Source organism: Cervus elaphus, chromosome 4 (genome assembly GCF_910594005.1).
Source record: "Cervus elaphus chromosome 4, mCerEla1.1, whole genome shotgun sequence".
Taxonomy (NCBI): Eukaryota; Metazoa; Chordata; class Mammalia; order Artiodactyla; family Cervidae; genus Cervus; species Cervus elaphus.
In genome coordinates this window covers 49,827,173-49,847,115 of record NC_057818.1, presented here as the reverse complement: position 1 = coordinate 49,847,115, position 19,943 = coordinate 49,827,173, and the positions used below count along the sequence as shown (strand labels likewise).

General features: G+C 52.7%; 1 protein-coding gene across 3 annotated transcripts; it reads right to left on the bottom strand.

Annotated features, from left to right (window-relative positions):
• Window positions 1-651: 651 nt before the first annotated feature.
• PLD3 (phospholipase D family member 3) lies at window positions 652-19,864 on the bottom strand. Of its 3 annotated transcripts, none has more exons than XM_043899174.1 (13): window positions 19,710-19,864; window positions 10,042-10,257; window positions 9,401-9,533; window positions 9,226-9,300; window positions 8,990-9,132; window positions 8,353-8,536; window positions 6,647-6,767; window positions 6,439-6,566; window positions 4,836-5,036; window positions 3,017-3,156; window positions 2,253-2,418; window positions 1,286-1,385; window positions 652-1,179 (listed from the first exon to the last, which is right to left on the bottom strand). In XM_043899174.1, exons 3-13 carry the CDS (start codon window positions 9,425-9,427, stop codon window positions 992-994), a joined length of 1,473 nt encoding a protein of 490 aa, XP_043755109.1. In that variant the 5' UTR covers window positions 9,428-9,533; window positions 10,042-10,257; window positions 19,710-19,864; the 3' UTR covers window positions 652-991. The 3 variants fall into 3 exon arrangements, with proteins under 3 accessions (XP_043755109.1, XP_043755107.1, XP_043755110.1); XM_043899172.1 differs by having other exon boundaries at window positions 10,064-10,257; XM_043899175.1 differs by lacking the exon at window positions 10,042-10,257 and having other exon boundaries at window positions 19,710-19,857.
• Between the last annotated feature and the right edge of the window lie 79 nt (window positions 19,865-19,943).

Here is a 19,943-nt window from a genome sequence, read left to right as displayed (position 1 = left end):
GGGGACCCAGGCTCTGCTCTCCAGTACTGAACCCAGTCCACCACAGGCTCGGGCTGCAGCCTGTGCTTGGCACACTGCCCCCTCCCTTAAACACGCTCGGCGCCTGGCATGCAAGAATTCACCATCAGAACATGCTCAGCGTTCAGTAGGTGCCGATCTGAGCTCGCCAGATGCCCAGTTCTCATTGTCTGTTGACCTGTCCTGGCCACAGGTGACAGGCTTGGCATGCACGTATCCATGCTCGGGACATGCGAAATATTAAGTTCACGCTCAGTATCCACGCCAGTGTCCAGACGTGCGAGTCCACCCTCGGGGATAGGGCAGTGGCTTGGCGCGTGCTCATGTGGCTCGGGTCACGCTGAGTGTGCAGCACACGTGGCCCCATGCTGGCTCCAGGAGGCTCAGTTCATGCCCGCCCACAAGGTCACACACCCATGCTCAGCACACACCAGCTCGCGTGCATCATCCACCGAGCGTTCAGCACACGCTGGCCCATGCTGGCCACCCACTGAGGGCTCAGCACACCCCAGCGCACACCAAACCACACTGGCCACATGCTGAGGGCCCAGGACCCACAAAGAGGTCCCCCCAGAGGCTCATGCCAGCTGCCCCTGCCCGACACCCCACCTCACACCACTCAGGCACAGGCTGTACAGACAAGTTATTTACTTCTTATTATGACCTTGGGCCCTCTTTGCCCTGGGAAGTGGGGTGGGCCAGGAAGGGTGGGCCCAGCATGCACCCCCACTTCTCCTCTGGGGGCTGAGCCCTCCTGCAGCTCGGCTGGGTCCTCTGGGGCCACAGCATCAGGCCAGTGGGGGCGGAGGTAGAGATGGGAGGCCGGGGTAGGGGTGGTTGCAAAGGGGAGCCTGTTGGAGCCACAACGGGTCAGACAGAAGCGGGGGGGGGGGCACGGGGACAGGGGATGGAGACCCGGAACACCTGAGCCTGCAGGGGCCTTGCAGGCCTGGCCTGGCCATCGGACCGGGCCTCAGAGCAGGCGACAGGCGTTGCCCACGCTGTCGGCGGCAGCGTCAAGGTCATGGCTGTAAGGGGAGTCCCAGTCCCTCAGGAACACGGCCTCCAGCTGGCTCCGCAGGCCACCCCGCCCGTTCTGCGTCACCAGCAGCGAGGTGCCCGCCGTCTCGGTGAAGTAGCTACCAGACCAGTTGGAGGTTCCTATGGGGAGTGGGGGGTCCAGAGAGTCAGGGCCCAGGGCACCACCTGGACCCCCTTCTAACCCCTTCACCCCGCCCCCTGATCATGGTGCTCCTGGAACACTCACCGATGTAGGTGGCCCGTTCGGTCACCATGTATTTGTTGTGGTTGACGCGGGCATAAGGGATTCGGGCCTGGGCATCGTCCGCAGGGACCACAAAGAGTTTCTGAGAGGGGTGGGGAGATGCAGGGTGAGGACAGAGAAGCCCCTGGGTTGGGGGTGGGGAGTGGAACCAGGTCTTCGAGATTGGGGGCCCTGGGGATCAGAACAGGGCCCAGAGAAGTGCACGTGTGTGTGCAAAGTCATTTTAGTCGTGTCCAACTCTTTGCAACCCTATGGACCATAGCCCACCAGGCTCCTCTGTCCTTGGGATTCTCTAGGCAAGAATACTAGAGTAGGTTGCCATGCCCTCCTCCAGGGCATCCTCCCAACCCAGAGATCGAACCCATGTCTCTTATGTCTCCTGCGTTGGCAGGTGGGTTCTTTACCACTAGCACAGTATGCGAAGCCCTTCAGAGGAGTGGGTCCTCTAAAGACTGGCTCACACGCCACCTGTTCCCTCTAGTGTTAAAAGTGTTAGTCACCCAGTTGTGTGTGACTCTTTGCGACCCCATGAACTGTTGCCTATCAGGCTCCTTTGTCCATGGAATATTCCAGGCAAGAATACTGGAGTGAAAAAAAAAAGATACTGGAGTGGGTTGCCATTTCCTCCTCCAGGGGAATCTTTCTGACCCAGGGATTGAATCGGGTCTCCTGCACTGCAGGCAGATTATTCACCATCGTCCCTGAGGTCTTACCTCAGATGTCCCCCTTTCCTGAAAGTCTTCTGTGACCCTTTAGGCTGTAGCAGGAGCTTCCTCAGGGCTCCCTCATCCTGGCCCTGACCCCTCTGCCCACGCCCTTGATTCCAACCCTGACCTGTGGTCACCACCCCCCTCCGCCCCAATCAGGGCACAGCCTGCTGTGGGTCATCTCTGTCAGATGACAGGTGAGCGCCACAGGAGCTGAGGGGCGGGTCTGGGCAGGTGCTTACCACCTGGATGTCAGAGTGGGTATGGTTGTCACGCAGGGCAGCCAGGGAGAGCAGGAAGGCCCGCATCGAGGGGTCAGAGTGTCCCCAGCAGCTGATCAGCAGGCGTACCTTGACGCCCCGCTCATAGGCAGCCCGCCGCAGCCCGTCGTCAATGGCAGGCCAGAACCTGGGGATGGGGGGTGCAGGGTATGGAGGGAGGCCTCCCCTCACCTTTAGGGCGCCAGGCCTGGGTCCCGCTGCAGTTTCAGAGAGCCCCCATTTCCCAAGACCACCCCATCTCTGGCTCCCGCTCCTGCCCACCCCCACCCAATCCACTCATCGTCTTGTCTGCGGCCCCCAGGCTACCTGCTCTGAACCCCCAGATCCAATCATCCCCCCTTCCTATCCCAGATCTCAAACCCCAACTGTGCCGCCCCAAACCTGAATACGCTCAGTCCCACCTCTCAAGCCCCTCACCCCATATCCCGCCCACACTCCTTGCTTCCTACCCCCAGAAACCCTACATCCTCTGCCTCAAGCCTCCAGTCCCCCCATCTCCATACTCCTTTCCCAATATTCACTTCCTTTTCTCTGTCCCCCTTCCCTTGTCTCGAGCATCCAGACCACTCTCCCTGTCACCTCTGTCTCGCCCGGCGGCGTCCCCTCCCTCTGTCCCCTGGCCTTGGCCTCCTGCCTGCTTTCTGGGCCCCATCACTCCCTCTCCCGTCTCCTCTTTCACTCGTGTGGCTTCCGGCCCTGAGCCCTGTCCACGTGCCCAGCAGTACCGGCGTGGGTGGGAGAACTCCATGGTGGGCAGGTAGTTCATGACCGCGATGTAGATGAAACTCCGGGCGTTGTCCACCACGTTGAGCAGGGCCTTCAAGTCTGGGGTGCGGCCACTTGGACACAGCGGTGGGGGTGCACTCTGGGGGGAGAAGGGGACAGTCAAGACACGTCCTTCACAGTGGCCCCCAGCCGCGGACAGCCAGTCAGGAGTCAGGTCCCTGTGTATCTCACTGAATGCTCAGCCTCCGTGAAGGGGAGAGAGAATGACCACGTCCCAGCTCACAGGTGAGCAAATAGAGGCTCAGAGAGGATAAGTGATTTGCCTAAGGTCACAGAGCTGAGGAACGGAGCCAGGGTTTGAACCTAGGCAGTCTGGTTCTAGAACTTAAGCTCTAACCCTGTGGTTCTTGACATGAGATGCCTGGTCAGGCAGCAGCAGCAGCATCACCTGGGAACTTGGTAGAAATGCAAATTCCTGGGCCTCACTGCACACGGCACACAGCATCAAGGTATTAGGATGGAGCCCAGGGATCTGGTTTTAACAAGCCCTTCTGGTAATTCTAGTGTGCATGCTCAGGCTTGAGGACCTCTGCTTTAATCTCTTAAAATTTTTTTTTTATTAGCGAATAGTTGCTTTACACTGTTGTACCAGCTTCTTCTGCTGCTGCTGCTGCGGCTGTTTAGTTGCTAAGTCGTGTCCGACTCTCTTTGTGATCCCATGGACTGTAGCCCGCCAGGCTCTTCTGTCCATGGAGATTCTCCAGGCAAGAGGACTGGAGTGGGTTGCCATGCCCTCCTCCAGGAGATCTTCCCGACCCAGGGATGGAAACCGCATCTCCTGCATTGGCAGGTGGATTCTTTACCAGCTGAACCACCAGTGAAGCCCTCTAGTCACTTTTGTCGCTGACTGGCTCACAGCCCACCTCCATGGCATTCCTCATGTTCCCACCCACCCCAGGAGCTTCACCCAGCTCCCTCCACCCTCCCAACAGGTGAGCAAACTTAAGTTCTGAAAGGGGAAGCGGTGATGAGGGAAACTTTACTCCCCAGTGGGAGATCACTGGAGCAAAGGACCCCAGTGAGTTATGTCCCTCCATCCATGCCTTAGTGGGGCCCTTCATGATGACGCTGGGCCTGGCCAGGTGACTTGCTTGGGGGGTCCCAGGTTGGCCACCCCAACTAGTGAAAACATCAACAGCTGAAAACAGCAGTGCCTTGTCGGGAGTGGGTGCAGTCCAATAGAACATTCCACAGTGATGAAAATGTTCTGTATCTACACTGTTCAATATGGCAACTACTTGCTAGGTGTGGCTGCTGAGCCCTTGAAAGGGGGCTAGTGTGACTGAAGAACTGACTTTTTAACTGCATTTCATCTTAATTGATTAAAAATGTGACATTCGGCCATAGTGGACAGTTCAACCAGGGATTGGCCTCAATGAACCCAGCCGTGCCGCCTCATTAGCCCTGCTGCAGCTGCTGCTAAGTCGCTTCAGTCGTGTCCGACTCTGTGCGACCCCATAGACGGGGGCCCACCAGGCTCCCCCATCCCTGGGATTCTCCAGGCAAGAACACTGGAGTGGATTGCCATTTCCTTCTCCAATGCATTAGCCCTAAGAGATTGCAAATATTATGATGCAATCATAAGATTTCTAGATGAAACCAAAGCCTAGGGAGGTTGGGACATGGCCCAGGCCCCTGAGTGAGCAGAAGTGACAGCTAGTGGTCAGGATTCCCTCATCCCCATCAAATCACTGGGCAGGGGTGGATGGAGGAGGCCCAGGGAGGGCATGTGGCAGGCCCCTCTTTCCTTGGACTCACCGCCAGGTAGGCCAGAGCAGGGGTTCCATTGAGGCAGATTTCCATTGGAGTCTCTTGATTGTAGCGGGTGTCATAAGGCCGGGGCCAGGTTGACGGGATGGAGCTGCCCGCCTGGCCCAGGAACCAGTAGGCCTCGAAGATCTTGGTCAGGTCTCGAGCTAGGCAGCTGCAGTTGTACATGACCACGCCCAGCTCCTTGACCTGTGGGAGCACAGTGCTGAGCCCCAGGGTGGTGGCCTGGTGGCGGCAGGTGACATGGACCCCTGCAGCCTCTCCTTCTGCCTCCAACAAGTCCCCCTTCCTACCCTTTGCCCTTCTGTCTCCCCCTCTTCCTGCCCCTACCTCCCCTCTTTCTGCCCCTTAGCCCCCATCCTCCTTCCCCCAGCTAAAGCCCTGAGATGGACATGATCTTGACTCAAGACTAAAATCTGAAGTTTTGGCGTAAGTCAGTTACTCCAAAGCTCCAGTTTCCTGAACCTTTGCGGCTTCTACCTTCTACTGAGCTCCTGCTCAGTCTTAGGTCTCCACTGAGGGTTTCCTCCTCCAGGAATCCTGCCTTGACTGCCCAGCCTGTGTCAAGCATTCCTTAGGCTCTCAAGGTTCCTTGGGCCTCCCTCATCACTTTCCCTGGTGACAAACCTGTCTCCCTATTGGACTGGGAGGACTTGCACGAGGGATGTCTCAGCCATGGCTGTATTTTCTGTGTTTTTCCACAGAGTCGGTGGGATTAGGGGCTTCAGCCTAGTCACTCAGTTGTGTCCAACTCTTTGCAACCCCATGGACTGTAGCCCACCAGGCTCCTCTGTCCATGGGGACTCTCCAGGCAAGAATACTGGAGTGGGTTGCCATGCCCTCCTCCAAGCGATCTTCCCAACACAGGAATCGAACCTCGGTCTCCTGCATTGCAGGCAGATTCTTTACTGACTTAGCCACCAGGGAAGCCCAAGAATACTGGTGTGTGGAGCCTCTCCCTTCTCCAGGGGATCTTTCCAACTCAGGAATCGAACCGGAGTCTCCTGCATTGCAGGCAGATTCTTTACCAGCTGAGCTACCAGTGAAGTCCAATTAGGGGCTTGCACAGTATCTATTTGTTGAAGACATGATCACTGCCTCAGCTGTACCCCTTTCCCATCTTATGCTCATTCCTGCAGCTCCTTCAGGTAGCAGATTAACTGTCATCTCCTTTGGGAGTTTTCCTTGATACCCCAGGTTGGGTCCCCCATCCTGACCGTCTACTTGTGCTTCTCCCCATCTCCCATCTCAGCCTTGACCCTTTTGGGTTGACACTGCCTGGTGATAGGCCCATGTCCGCCCTGGACCACAAGTTCCAAGAGGTCTACCTGTTGCCATCACGTTCTCAGCATCAGAACAGGGCTGGGCTTAGAGCAGGCTCTCAGGAAGTGAGTAGTGAAGGTCAAGTGGGTGGACAGGGCCTTGGATGCCATATAAAGGGGCTTCCATGAGCAAGGGGAGGGTGATGGAGGGCTGGGTTGGGGGATGCTTCTAGAGGTCTGGTAGCAGGAGGTGGGGGTACGGTTGGAGGATGGGTGCCCCGTGAGGCAGGGAGTGACCTAGAAGGGCAGTGGGCAGGGCGCAGGCAGACCTGGGTCAGGGAGCGCCAATCCATGTTGGCACTGCCAAGGTAGAAGTGGGTCTGGTCCACCACCCAGAACTTGGTGTGCAGGACACCATGGGTCAGCTTCTGCATGTCCACCATGCGGACCTGGGCACCTGTACCGACAGGGGTGGAGGTCAGGAGATGGCTTGGGGAGCCCCAGACCCAGCCCACCTCCAGTGGCCCCCTAGCTCACCGCTTTGCAGCAGGGCCTGCAGGTCTGCCTGGGGCTGAGGCCCATTGGGCTTGCTCACAGTAATGCGGACCTTCACACCTCGGGGTGCCAGAGTCTGCAGCTGCCGGAGGACCTCCTCGCCCTGGAGGGAGGAGACAGCTTTGAGGGAATGGATCAGCTGGTTCTCGAGCCCCACGGAGCACCCCACGGAATTGTTTTGAGATTAGGCTTCTAGATCTGATCAGGCTTTACATTAATACAGTTAGGAAAGGCTTTACAGGTTAAGAAGTTAAAACCTTAATTTATCTGTTTTATTTTTTGGGCTGTGCTGTGCGGCATGAGGGATCTTAGTTCCCCAACCAGGGATCAAACCCGTGCCCCCTATATTCAGAACATGGAGTCTTAACCACTGGACCAACAGGGAAGTCTCTATCTATTTTAATACTTTGCTGCTCTGAGCCCTGTTAGGGTCTCCCTGCCACTCCTGCTCTTCACAGGTCCTTCCCAAGACCCTGACCTGGTAGTTATCCATGTCTGACACAGCAGGGGTCTCTAGGCACCTTGCAGGATGTTGAAGGCACAGCACAGACTTGGGAGTCTGGGAAGACCTGAGTAAGGCTTGAATGATGCCAATAACAGTAACAGTCAATGATTCCCTTGTTTCTACTGTGAGCCAGGCCCCTTCTAAGCCCCTTTACACCCAAACTCTGAATTCTCACAGCTGTCATTGACAAGGCAAGTCTGAGTTTATCCCCAAGTGCAGATGAAGAAACTGAGCGTTTTAGAAATCAACAGGAAAGCAGGATTTGAACTCAGACCGTCTGCCTTCTATGTCTGTGCTTTGTGCTTTGAATCACTCCAGTAGGAACCAGCAGGGCATGGAAGCTCGTACCTTTTTTTTTTTAAGGTTGAAGGATCTTAGTTCCTTGATCAGGGATTGAACCTGCACCCTTGGCAGTCTACCACTGGACCACCAGGGAATTTTCAGCTCATATAATTTTTAACTGTTGTGCATTTTTTCCAGGCACTGTTTAATGATCCCCCACAATTTTAATACATTTAAAGTCTGCCTCTGACAGACAGTGCAGCAGGGAAAAGGAAGAAGAGGGACAAATTCACTACGTCTTTCAAAGAAGGGCTTAGCCACCTAGGCTGTTCCTTTTCAAATCTTGAAGTTTTATGCTTTTTAAGTTTGTCTGCAGACCCTAACAAGGTTATCATAGTAAATACTTAAAAAGGGCTGACTCTTGTCAAGCACTGCTGTCATTGGCTGGGATCAGCCCGTTTCATCTTCACAAGAGGTGAACACTAGATAATGGCCCCATTCTACAGATGAAGAAACGGAAGACTGCGAGATGAGGTGACCTGCCTGAGGTCACAGAGCTGGGAAGCAGGAGCCTGGCTTGAGGCTGGGCTGGTACTCATTCCATGTTTTCATTTCTTTGTGTGACAGGCTCAGGGCAGCTTGTGGATGAGCAGTATCTGCTAGCCTAATCCCTCGTAACCAAACCCATGCCCTGACATTCAGAGGCCTCCAGATGACCATGACAAAATGCCCCCAGTCCAGCGGGCATTGTGAAGACAGTTGCTTCCAAACACTTTTGTCCAACCCACTACGTGAGACATGCCAGTCTGTCTCCTGGGCTGGAGGGAAACCCCTTTCATCTCCCTGCCTCCGATGCCTCCCACCACCCCTGCTGCCATCCAGGGCCCAGGTTGCCAGGTACCTGCTGAGCAGAGGGTTCCTGAGTGTGGGTGTCATTGTTGGTGAGAGTCCAGTAGAAGGAGGCAATGTCCAGGCTGCTGTGGGCACCAGCAAGCAGGCCCAGCCAGGCCTGGCTGGTGGAGGGGTTGCTCGTGGAGGCATTGGGAAAGTCCAGGCCCTCGGGAATGCTCTCTACCAGCACTGCTCTGGGTGGGGAGGCGGGGAGGGAGGGAGGCAGAATCAGCCATGGTGGGCTAGACTGTGAGTGCTCACTTGTCTGCCCACAGAGGATGGAAGACTATATGTATTCGTGTGTGTGTGCATTTGTCTCTCTAGATTTGTGGAAGGTTGTGTGTGTGTGTGTGTGTGTGTCTGTCTGTCTGTCCATGGATGTGGATGGAAGATGCCATGTGTGTCTATGTGTGCCTGTCTGTTCTCAGAGGCATAGAAGATGACGCTGTGGTTGCCATGGCAACAGTGTGGGTGAAGCGGGTGGGCACAGAAGGAAGAACTGTGACGGTCCATTTGGGAGTCTCTGCCACCCCCTTATTCTTCTTGACCACTAGGTGCAGGCCCTGCGTAGTGCGTGTTGAAGTGTCCCTGGCCTGGCAGGGCCCCTCCCCCCACCATCCCAGGCACCCACGCCCCCCTCCACTTACTCGCAAGGGTCATAGCAGGGGGCTGGGCGCTGATTGGGCCCAAAGAGATGCAAGTCGCCGTATTCCCATAGAAACAGCTGAGTCATCAGGGCACCGAAGCCCACAACCGCCAGGATAAGGACCAGAAGGACCCAACGGGCTTTCTGCGGGGCAGGAGGAGGCGAGCAGTCAGCCCAAGGAGAGCAGCCCAGCCCACAGCCTCCAGAGACAGTCTGAGGGTGGCGAGGGGCACCTACCTTTTCTGCAGCTTTCCATGCCTCGATCTCATTCATGGGCAGTTCGTTGGCAGGTTCCTCTGCAGGCACCTTCAGCTGGGGCACACGGATGGGGGTGGTGGTGACAGGTCAGCTCAGCAAGGCCCCCACCCTCTCCTGATCCGGCCCCTCCTCCCTGGGTCCCCCATCCACCTACCTCCTGGTACATCAGTTTAGGCTTCATCGTGCCCGGCAGTCAGGGGTTATGCAGATCCCAGGTGCCAAAGTGGGTGTGTCAGGGTCTCCAAACTGCGGGGACCAGAAGCTGGCACTGTGTGGGGTGTTCTAGGCTTTTGGGGGACATTACAGAAAACGCATCAGCCTCGGGCTCACGGGACTCACTGGGTAGCCTTGTCTGTGATCACGGGGGCTACTGGCACTGCGCCCGCCACCCTTAAAGGAGGAAGCTGACTGCTGGTCAGTAGGGATTTCGAAATCCCTCAAAATCCAACCCCTCTGCCTTCCTCCTATCCCTCTGGGGTGTCCTCCCTGCCTCGCTTTAGTGCCCACCATGCCCCCCTGAGCGCCCACCCTGCCTGTCGTCAGCACTTGCACTGCTCCCCATTTAGCACCTTCCCTTCTCCGAGCCCTATCCTACACACTCCCAAAATGACAGCTCCGGACTGGGTCAGCGGAGCCCTTCCGAGCCCTGGGATTTACCCTGAAGTCATTTTCCAGGTAGCTCCTTTAACCTCACACTCAGGTAACCACTAGACAGCTCAGGCCAAGAGCCCAAGACCATCGGGGCCTCCCTGTCAGCTCCCACCCCATCCCCCCAATCATCCTCCCCTACCGTACCCCAGAGGGGCCTCAGCCTCACTCGGCAGACAGCTGCTGCTACCTCCACGGGGCCCCAGCTTCTGCCCCAACAGGCTGAGCAGGGGCGGGAGGAAGGAGGGGGCGGGGCCCAAGGGGCTCCGCCCACTGCAGCGGGGAGTCTGCGCAGTGAGCGCGCCGGTCCGGGCTCACCGCAGGGAGAGGGGGGGCCGGCCCCCAAGATACGGTCTAGCCAACCTGGCGGGGGTGGAGAAAGAGCACAGGTCTGAGCGATGGCTTCGCTAGGCTCCATCCTAGAGCCCCCCCAATATGGGTTAGGGAGGACTCAGGTAAAGAGAAAAAAGAGCCCCCCCATCTTTTCTCGGCTATAAAACCTGTGAATATTTGTACCGTGGGCATGTATTACCTAGTCAAAAACAAATACATAAATAAGACTAATGATTTTTAAAATTATAAAATAAAATGGAATGATCAAGGCTGAACAACATGATTTAGGGATGTAGCCACAAAATCAAGACACAGCCCACGCTATGGGAGGGGAAGAGCGCGCGGTGTGATAAGGGGATGGTGGGTTTTCTGTTATAATCTGTATTGCAGTCTGTATGTGATTTTTAAAAAAAGGCCAACTGATATTTTGATAGGGATTTTTTAAACGTTTCTTACCAGTCTGGGGGCGGAGGTTGGGGGGGAATGGATACATGTATACGTGTGACCGAGTCCCTTCCCTGTTCACCTAAAACTACCACAACATTGTTAATTGGCTATATCCCAATACAAAATATTTTTGGTGTTTAAAAAAAAAAAAAATCCAGGCTCCAGCTGAAGGGATAAGGAGGGTTTCCCATTTACCATCTCATATCTCCAAAGCAGAATTTAAGGCCACAGCTGGAGAAATAAGTTGGAGGGATTCCCCCTTTCCCACCCACCTTTCTCAATGAAAGAGGGGCAGGACCCCCTTTCCCCTACCCAGGCAGGAAGTGCACAAAGGTAGAGAAGGGTTATTATTGAAAGAAGCAACAGCGTCAGAAGTGGTTGCCTTGACAACAGGATTTGGGGGTGCGTCAGGATTGCTTTTTATCCTACGCCTATTTTCTTTTCTAAAATCGTGACATATGAGCGACTTACAGAAAAGAAAAATATCTGTGCGGGTTAAAAAAATAATTATAGAGAGAACACAGGTGTTGCCACGTCCCATGTTTTCTCACGTTTTAAAAAATTCATTCCACGCATTAATGTGATTAAAAAAAAAAAAAGGAAATTTCAAAGGGAGTTCGGTTCGCCCCTCACCACAAGATCCAGCCTAGATCTGAAAGGATAAATTGAAAACCCCTTCCCCCTCAACGTCTGATCCCAGTTTGGTTAAAGGCAGAAGAGCACAAGTAAGTATTCCCCCACCCCCACCCCATCATAGGGAGCCAGCCAAAAAGGGGATGGATCCAGTGAGGGATGGCAACAGATCAAGCTTATCTGATCTCCGGGTAGGTCACCAAGAGAAGCAGAAGGTAACAGTCTTCGATAAGGCCGACCGCAGGCTGAAAGGGTGGGGGAGGGGAGGCATGGTGCAGGAAACAAGTTTGCCTTTTATTTATTTGCAAAGCCCTTGGTGAGAAATGTTTTATTTAAGACTATGTGGTTGGAACAGAAGGTGAGATGAAATTAGGGACGCTAGTAGTAGTATTAGTTGCTCATCTGGGTCCGACTCTTTGCGACCCCACGGACTGTAGCCCTCCAGGCTCCTCTGTCCATGGGATTCTCCAGGCAAGAATACTGGAGTGGGTTGCCATTCCCTTCTCCAGGAGGGAAGCTAAGATCAACAGAAACAAAACTGGGGAAAAGTAGGGCTGGAAGATGTGAGGGATGGCGCACAGCATGGTGAGGCAGGGGAACTGGGGTGGCCGCTGATAAATCAAAAATAGGAAGAAAATAAACTCAATGGACATGAGTTTGAGCAAGCTCTGGGAGTTGGTGATGGACAGGGAAGCTGGGTGGGGTCGCAAAGAGTCTGATGTGACTGAGCGACTGAACTGAAGATGCATTTTATTCAGTTTGTTAGTAACCTTTTGGCTTTCAAATTGTGCTGTGATGACAAATCTTTACTGATGGGTTGAGTTTTGACTTGCTGTATTTTTATCAAAGCAAACGCACCTAGCGTACTTACAAAGAAAACCAGTACTGGCGAGGTGGTGTAGGTTGCGTTAGATTGGTGAGGCAGTTAATACTTGTGGCATCCGGAGCCAGATGCCTGATCTTAATATGAACCTCAGTATGTATGCGATTATTTGATTTCAGAGAACTGACAACGCATCTGTGCCTTAGTGTCCCCATCTGCAAAATGGGCAAAGTAAAAATACCACCTACTTTTCATAAGGCTATTCATTAATTTTGCACACCTTTATTGTGCACCAGGTATTGTTTTAAGCACCGGGGACATCACTGTGAATAAAACAGACTTGAATAAAGACAGACAAAAAAAAAAAAAAGTAAATTATATGTTATAAGGTAGTAAGTGCTATAGAGACTCAGGGAAGAGGGATGGGGTTGGGGTGGGGGTGGGATTACTTGCATTTGAAAATAAGGAGGACAAGGAAGGCCGCATAGGGAAAGGGATACCTGAGGAAAAAACTTCAAGGAGGGGAGGAAGAGAGCTACAGAACAGTATTCTAAGCACAGAGAACAGCCAGTGCAAAGGCCCTGAGGCAGCAGTATGCCTGTGGGGATAGAGGAGGCTTGTATCTGTAGTGGAATGGCAGTGAGGGGAGGGAGAGGAGGTGAATCAGAGGTCACAGGACCAGATTATGTAGAGCTACCCGGACTGTGGCAAGAATGGGGCCAAGGGTAGGTTTTGGGCAGAGGAAATATGATCTCCTTTGGGGGTTGTAGTGAGTTGAATGGTGGCTTCAAAATTGGTAAGTTGGATGTGGTCATCACTCTTGGAACTTGTGAAAGTGACCTTATTCAATGGACCTGGAGTCTCATTATATACATTAGCATATGACACACTCAGAGGCGCCATGACAGTTCCAAGGCTGGCCATTAAAGGGCCAAAAGTGGATGGTGGCCCAATTCCTGGAAATCTCCCCACCCTTTCTCCAAGAGAGTTAGAACAATCCTCCTACTCATTAGCCTATGTAATTACCCAGCCCAGGGACCTCCCTGCAGGTCCAGTGATTAATAAGACTCAGCACTTCCACTGCAGGGAGCATGGGTTTGATCCCTGATGGGGGAATTAAGATTCTTCATGCTGCCCAGTGCAGCCAAAAAAAAAGAAAAGAAAAGAAATTACTCAGCCCATAAAAACCAACCACTCCCTATTTCGGGGACTCTTGCCTTCTGAGATGGCCCACACTCTGTGGAATGTGTTTCTCCCAGGGCCGTTCTTGCTTCTTGAGATGAACCACATCCTGTCTACGGAATGTGTCTCTCTCTAAATAAGTCCACTTTTCACCTATCACTTTGTCCCTCACTGAATTCTTTCTGTGCTGAGATATAAAGAACCTAAGCTTCATTAAATCCTGAGACCAGGTGTGTGGTTTAGATGAAAAGAAAGTGGATTTCAGTCCCAGTTTGGATTTTGGCTGTGTTTTGAGTCCCAGCCTGTAGGACTGAACTGTAGTTCCACCAGCCCATTGACTAACTCCCTGTCTCCTTGGCACATGCCTTGTCTGACCCTGGGTGTGACACCATAGCCCAGGGACAAGGAGGAAGCAAAACCCACCTGTGTTGGGTCACAGTTCCCTCAACACCCCCACCCCCAGTGAGGGTGGGAGACTTGATCCTCCTTCCATAGCAGTGCTTTGAACTGATGAATCTAGGGTTTAAATCCCACCTCTGTCACTTTTTTTTAAAGAAATTTTCTGATACATATACATACATACATATATATATATATATATATATGTGGCTGCACCCAGTCTTAGTTGCAGCACGTGGGATCTTTAGCTGTGGCATGTGGGATCTAGTTCCCTGACCAGGGCTTGAATCTGGGTCCCCCCTGCTTTGGGAGCGTGGAATCTCAGCCACTGAACAGCCAGAAGCCCTCTGTCACTTTCATATTCAGTAACATTGGGCACAGGGCTTTATTTCTCTGAGCCCTGCTGGCCTCATTCATAAAAAGAGGTTTGGGACTTCCTTGGTGATTCAGTAAAGACTCTGTGCTTCCACTGTATGGCGTGCAGGTTCGATCCCCAGTTGGGAAACTAAGGTCCCGTACACTATGTGGCATGGTCAAAAAAAAAAAAAAAAAAATCACTTAATGCCTGTCTGGGGAGTGGTGGCTGGTTTAAGAGGGTGGGCCTCACAGTCCCCAAGCCCTTGGTTCATATCTCAGCTCTGTGCTTTACGTGGAGAAGAGGCTACCTTTTCTGAGCCTCACTTGCATTCTCAGAACAGCAGGGAGACTAATATACCAACATGACATTTGCTGGGCAGAGTCAATGACCATCCACAGCAGTCAGTTCAGATAGATACAAGCTGGCTGGTGAGTTGTGTCCCCTAGTACCCTGAACACACTGTTTATCACAGATAAACTTATATATGTGTCCCTTGAAAAGCTAAGTCTATGTCTGATTTATTCCTACCCACCGAGTGCCCGGCACATTGTAACCACTCTAAATGTTTGTTTTTCTTCTGAAACCAGAAGAAAAGAGCAGTAGAAGGGAGAAAAGACTTTCTTAGATGTCACTTTAAGATTCAGTGACACTGGTTCAGTAGGTAGCTTGTGTTCTGAGCCTGGGGCAATAGTGTAGATGGTGGAGCTTCAGCCTGAGGGTAAAATTCAGGGTGGGCCACTTAGCTGCTGAAGCATATCTGAAGCACTGGACAGGCCAGACCTTAGGAAACATTTACAAACCTAGGGACCTTCAAAACAGACCTGTTCTTGGGTTTAAAGGGGCCAATTTTCATTTGATTATGCAGACCCCTTTGGACTGACCGCACAACCATCTGTGGTCAAGTCTACAGAAAACAGTACAGAGCACTGGTTTTGTAAATGTTTTTGTTTTGTTTTTAGCAGTAGATCTTTTACTTCAAAGGACCCCAGAAGGTGTCCCTTCTAGGGATAGAAGATGCTTGGTCTGAAAAACAAGTAAGTAAAGAAAAAAAAAAGCAAAAAAGGCACACACGAATCCCCCCACCCGGTCATGAATGGTGCATACTTGGGAAGTGGAACTCAAAAGCTGTCCCATCCCTACTCAAACCCCCTCTGTGGCTGCCCACTGCCTTTGGGACAAAGTGCACCTGTCTTATGATGCCCTCCTGGGCTCTCCATGGACAGCGCCTGTGGACCTTCCCCATCTGACAGTTTTGGTTCCTCTGACTCCAAAGCTGTCTCTGACTCATCTCTCTTCTCTGAACTTCAGCTCTGCAAGTCCCATGGCCTCCTAGATACCTCCACCCAGGTGTCCCTAAGCCCCTTATACCCATGTCTCCAATTGTCCTTAGCATCTCTCCCAAACCTGCCCCTCCCCTGGGTCCCCATTCCCAGGACAGCTGTCCTACCCACCCTTCAGGTCTCAGCCTGTGTTCTACCTTCCCCAGAAAGCCCTGATGCCCCCAGAGTCCTGGGTCCCCCACAACTTATCCACTTGGCCTCCCAAGAGTGTCTCCCACCCACCCCTTTCCCCTCCCCTCCAAGGCCATGAACTGGCCTCTCTCACCTGGGTCCCCATTCTACCTGCCTCCTGTGGCTCCCAGCCTCCACTCAAACACTTCTAATTCCCATCTGAGTCTGGCTTGCCCCTCCCCTCCTCTGTGGTCCTCCAGTATCCATAGGATAAAGTCTCAGCTTCTCACTGTGGCTCCCAGAGCCCTTTCCTTGATAACCTTTTGGGCTTATGCTCGTACCATTCTCCATGGCCTAGTCATATTTAATATCTTTCAGTTCCTCGAACTGAAACCACACATTTACCACCAAACCTGCCCACAGCTGCCCCTCCTGCCTGGCATACCTTTCTCTCTTCATGTTGCTCACTTCTATCAGCTTATGTACCACCTCCTCTAGGAAGCCCTCCCTGACTCCTTGGCTGGTCCAGACATCCTCCATGGGATTGGCAGTCCCCTGGACTTATCAATCCTAGCCCGGACCCCTCTGCCTACGTTTCTCCCAACCTGGCCCTGACCACTGGACTGTCACTACCTGATGATGGGTCCGGAATCCATGAGGGGAGGGCCGGGCTGGCTGTCACTGCTGTATCCCCCATGTCACCCAGCACAGGGACAGTACATGGCAGATGCTCAGTGGCCAGTTCATCCATCTATTCATTCAACTAGTATTTATTCAACTACTGCTGACAAGCCCTATCTAGAAATTGGAGATGCAGCACAGAAAAACAGAAAAAAAAAAAAAAAGTCCCTAGGAAGGAAGAAATTCTGTCGAGGGAGTGAGACAATAGATCAATGAGTGAATCGTACACTGTGTACCTGGGAGAAAAAGGGACAAGGGAGGGGTGCTGTGGCATCACAGCAAAAGTGGTTGATGTCGCTACTCGAAAATAACAACAGGGACTTCCCATGGTTGAGATGCCATACTTCCAACGCAGGGGGGACAGGTTCAATCCCTGGTCGGGGAACGAATATCCCACAGGCTGTGTGGCCCCAAAACCCTCCCCTCAAATCAAACAAATGAAAAAAAAAAAAAACCACATCTGGGGGAAAAAAGCATTATTATCCCTGTTTTTCAGATGAGACAGGGCTCAGGGAAATCACTGCCCATGTCACACAGGGTTGATCTGTCGGCTGGGAATCTGATCCCAGAGCTCAGTTCTGTTCCAGGGCACTATATTGTCAAACCAACTCACAAACACAAAATAAGGTGGAGTGTCTTTTCCTTGCTACCCTCCAAGAGGTCTGTGGCTGTGGAAGGGTAGGATATGGGAGAGACAGTGGGGATCCTTATGTTTATTGAACCAGGCACTGCTCAAAACACTTTATATATTCAATTCTCACAACAGTGTTTTCATTTTCTTTTGTTTTAGCCTAACTGCCCCCAGGTGACTCTCTGGTAAAGAATCCACCTGCCAACGCAGGAGACACAGGAGATGCAGGTTCCATCCCCGGGTTGGGAAGATGCCCTGGAGTAGGAAATGGCAACCCACTCCAGTATTCTTGCCTGGGAGGTCCCATGGACAAAGGAGCCTGGTGGGCAACAGTCCATTGGGGCTGCAGAGAGTCAGATACGACTTAGGGGCTCAACAACAACAAACAGATAAGGGAACTAAAGACCTAGGGCGGTTAAGTCATTGGCATAAAGGGACAAAGCCAGGAAGCCAGGATTCGAGCCCAAGCTCCCTAGGGTGCTGGGTATATACAGCCCCCTCTCCTGCTATCTAATATCTGTAGACCTGTGGTTCCCTCCCTCCCTCCCAAATAGGCTCTCAAAACCTCTACTGACATCTCCTTCTCCCCCCCCTCAATCTTTGAGAAGGACATTGGAAACTTTCTCCAAGTATAAAGGATATGAGTGCAGCTTTAAAAGAGGACTTCAGTTGTTCTTCCAGCCAGGCTGCTCTTGCCAGTCCATCCTTGGTAGAAGTTCTCCAGCTGCTGCTGTGGCTTCATGTCACATCAGATCACATTCCTCCTCTCTTCCAAACCCGCCTCACTCAGAGTAAAGCCAAAGTCTTCTCCACGGCCCTTGAGACCCCAGGGGACCTTCCCCCATCACCCTGCTGACTTCATCCCCCATCCCTCTCCTCCCTCACTGGCCTCCTCACTACCCCTTAGGGATGCCATGCAGGCTCCTACCTCAGGGCCTTTGCACGTGCCATTCCCTCTGCCTAGAATGGGGCTACCCTGGTGTTTCAGGTGGTAAAGAATCCGCCTGCAAGGTGGGAGACCTGGGTTCAATCCCTTGGTTGGGAAGATCCCCTGGAGAAGGGCATGGCTACCCACTCCAGTATTCTTCCTTGGAGAATTCCATGGACAGAGGCGCCTGGCCGGCTACAGTCCATGGGGTCACAGAGTGGGACACAACTGAGCGACTAACACTTTTACTTTCTGCCTAGAATGCTGCTCTTCCCCCAGAGAGCCATGTCACTCTCTCCCCCTCTTCAAGTCTTTGTTCAAATGTCACTAGGTCACCCTACTTAAAACTACAATCTCTGCATTCCCTACCCACCCCCCAATATATCATATCATCTACTTACCCATTTGTGTATTGTCTCTTGCCATTGCTATTAACAGAATGTAAACTCCATGAGGCCAGGGAATCTGTTTTGTTCACTCATGTGTCCCCATGCCTAGCACAATCTTGGGCATGTAGAACACGCTTAACAAATATCAATTGAATGAATAACTTGTATTTGCATTCCCATATTACAGATGTAGTAACTGAGGCACTGGGACCCTAAGCCACCCGCCCAAGTTCATGTAGCTATATAAGTACTAAATGCTAAAACCAAGATTGGCACCTGAGGGGTTCCAATCCCCTGCACACACTGTAATGACTGTCCTCTTCAGCCTTGCTAAGGCAAGCTGAGTGACTAAGACATTCACCTCTTCACCTGGGGATTTAGGGTTGCTGAGGTTTGATGGTGTGGTGAGACCTGCCTCATCTCTCTGTATCCCTGATTTTATGAGTCAAGGGAGGGTTGGGTCTAAGCTACCTAGAGTCTTTCCCCCCACCAAGCCCTGCCCGACTCCTGCTATGGGCTAAGTGCTCTCAACTTGAGGATGGGAAATCAGTCTGTCCACCAAGGTAAAGAGGGAGAGACTAATATTGACATGCGCAAGGCTCTTAATGGCTAGTGGGCCACCCTCCCAGGTGTGGTGACGTGGCGGAGGGGAGGACAGCTTGGAGACTGTGACGTGGGACAGCACGGGTTGGCTGCTGCAGCAGAACTTGTCAGGATATAGAGAGTGTGACACCTCGGGAATCATGAGGGTAGCTGGGGGGTGGGGGAGAGTGACAATGAGGAGGGGATGAAGGTGACTGGATGAGGGTAAGGGTGAGATGATTAATCGTATTAGCCACATCGAGCTAGGCATGTCACCAGAATAAACTCACAGGACCCTCACTCTCATCCCTGACATAGGTGTCCCTGTGTGGATTTTACAAATGAGGAAGCTAAGTTGCAAAGGTGTGATGAGATGGTCAAGGTTACCCAGAGGTTTAGCGATGGAGCCAGAATAACGGGCTCTAGTACCTGGTATGTGAGAGGTGACATGGGGAAAATGACAGAGACATGAAAAGGAAAAAAAAAACAAAACTCCTAATGGGGAAACACTAGAAGCATTAGGCACGGACAGTGGCTGTCAGAGAAGCAAAGGTGACAGGTGATTGACGGAGACATAAAGGATGAGAAAGACAGAAAGGAAACGTAAGTGTGGTTTACACAGGGGACAGGAGGCGTGCGAAGGTGACAAGGGGGTATGATGACGATTTATGAGAAGGACATTGTAAAGGAGTAGCAGCAACAAAAGAGATGTGTAGGCGACAGGAGAAGGCGACACGACAGGAGAGACATTTGGTGGCCATGGAACTTAAAAAGAACGAAATCTTGTTAAGGGGATTGATGGCGACTTTAGGAGAGTGGTGGAAACACAAGGGAGTGATAACGATTTAAGCAGGATGCAACATAACGGGAGGAACGGAGACATAAAGGGACAGAGGACGATATGAGAGGAGAAATGCATGATAAAGGAAGAACAACATGAAGGCAGCCGAGGCGCCGCGCGCCCAGATCGCACATTACCTGCACTCCACGTTTCCCACACCGGGACCCAGCCCCGCTCGTACCTTCTAGGCTGGAACCCCGAGCGCCACCCCCCCACCCAAACCCCGCCGCGCGCAGGCGCACTCCGGCTGGACTGCGGACCCGCGGGGGCCAAGCAATTGCTTTTTCTCATTGGCCGCGCTCCTCGCTAGCGCCGGGCGGGGGAAGCGCCTGGGAGACTGCGGGTGGTCACGTGACAGTTGCCCCTGCGCT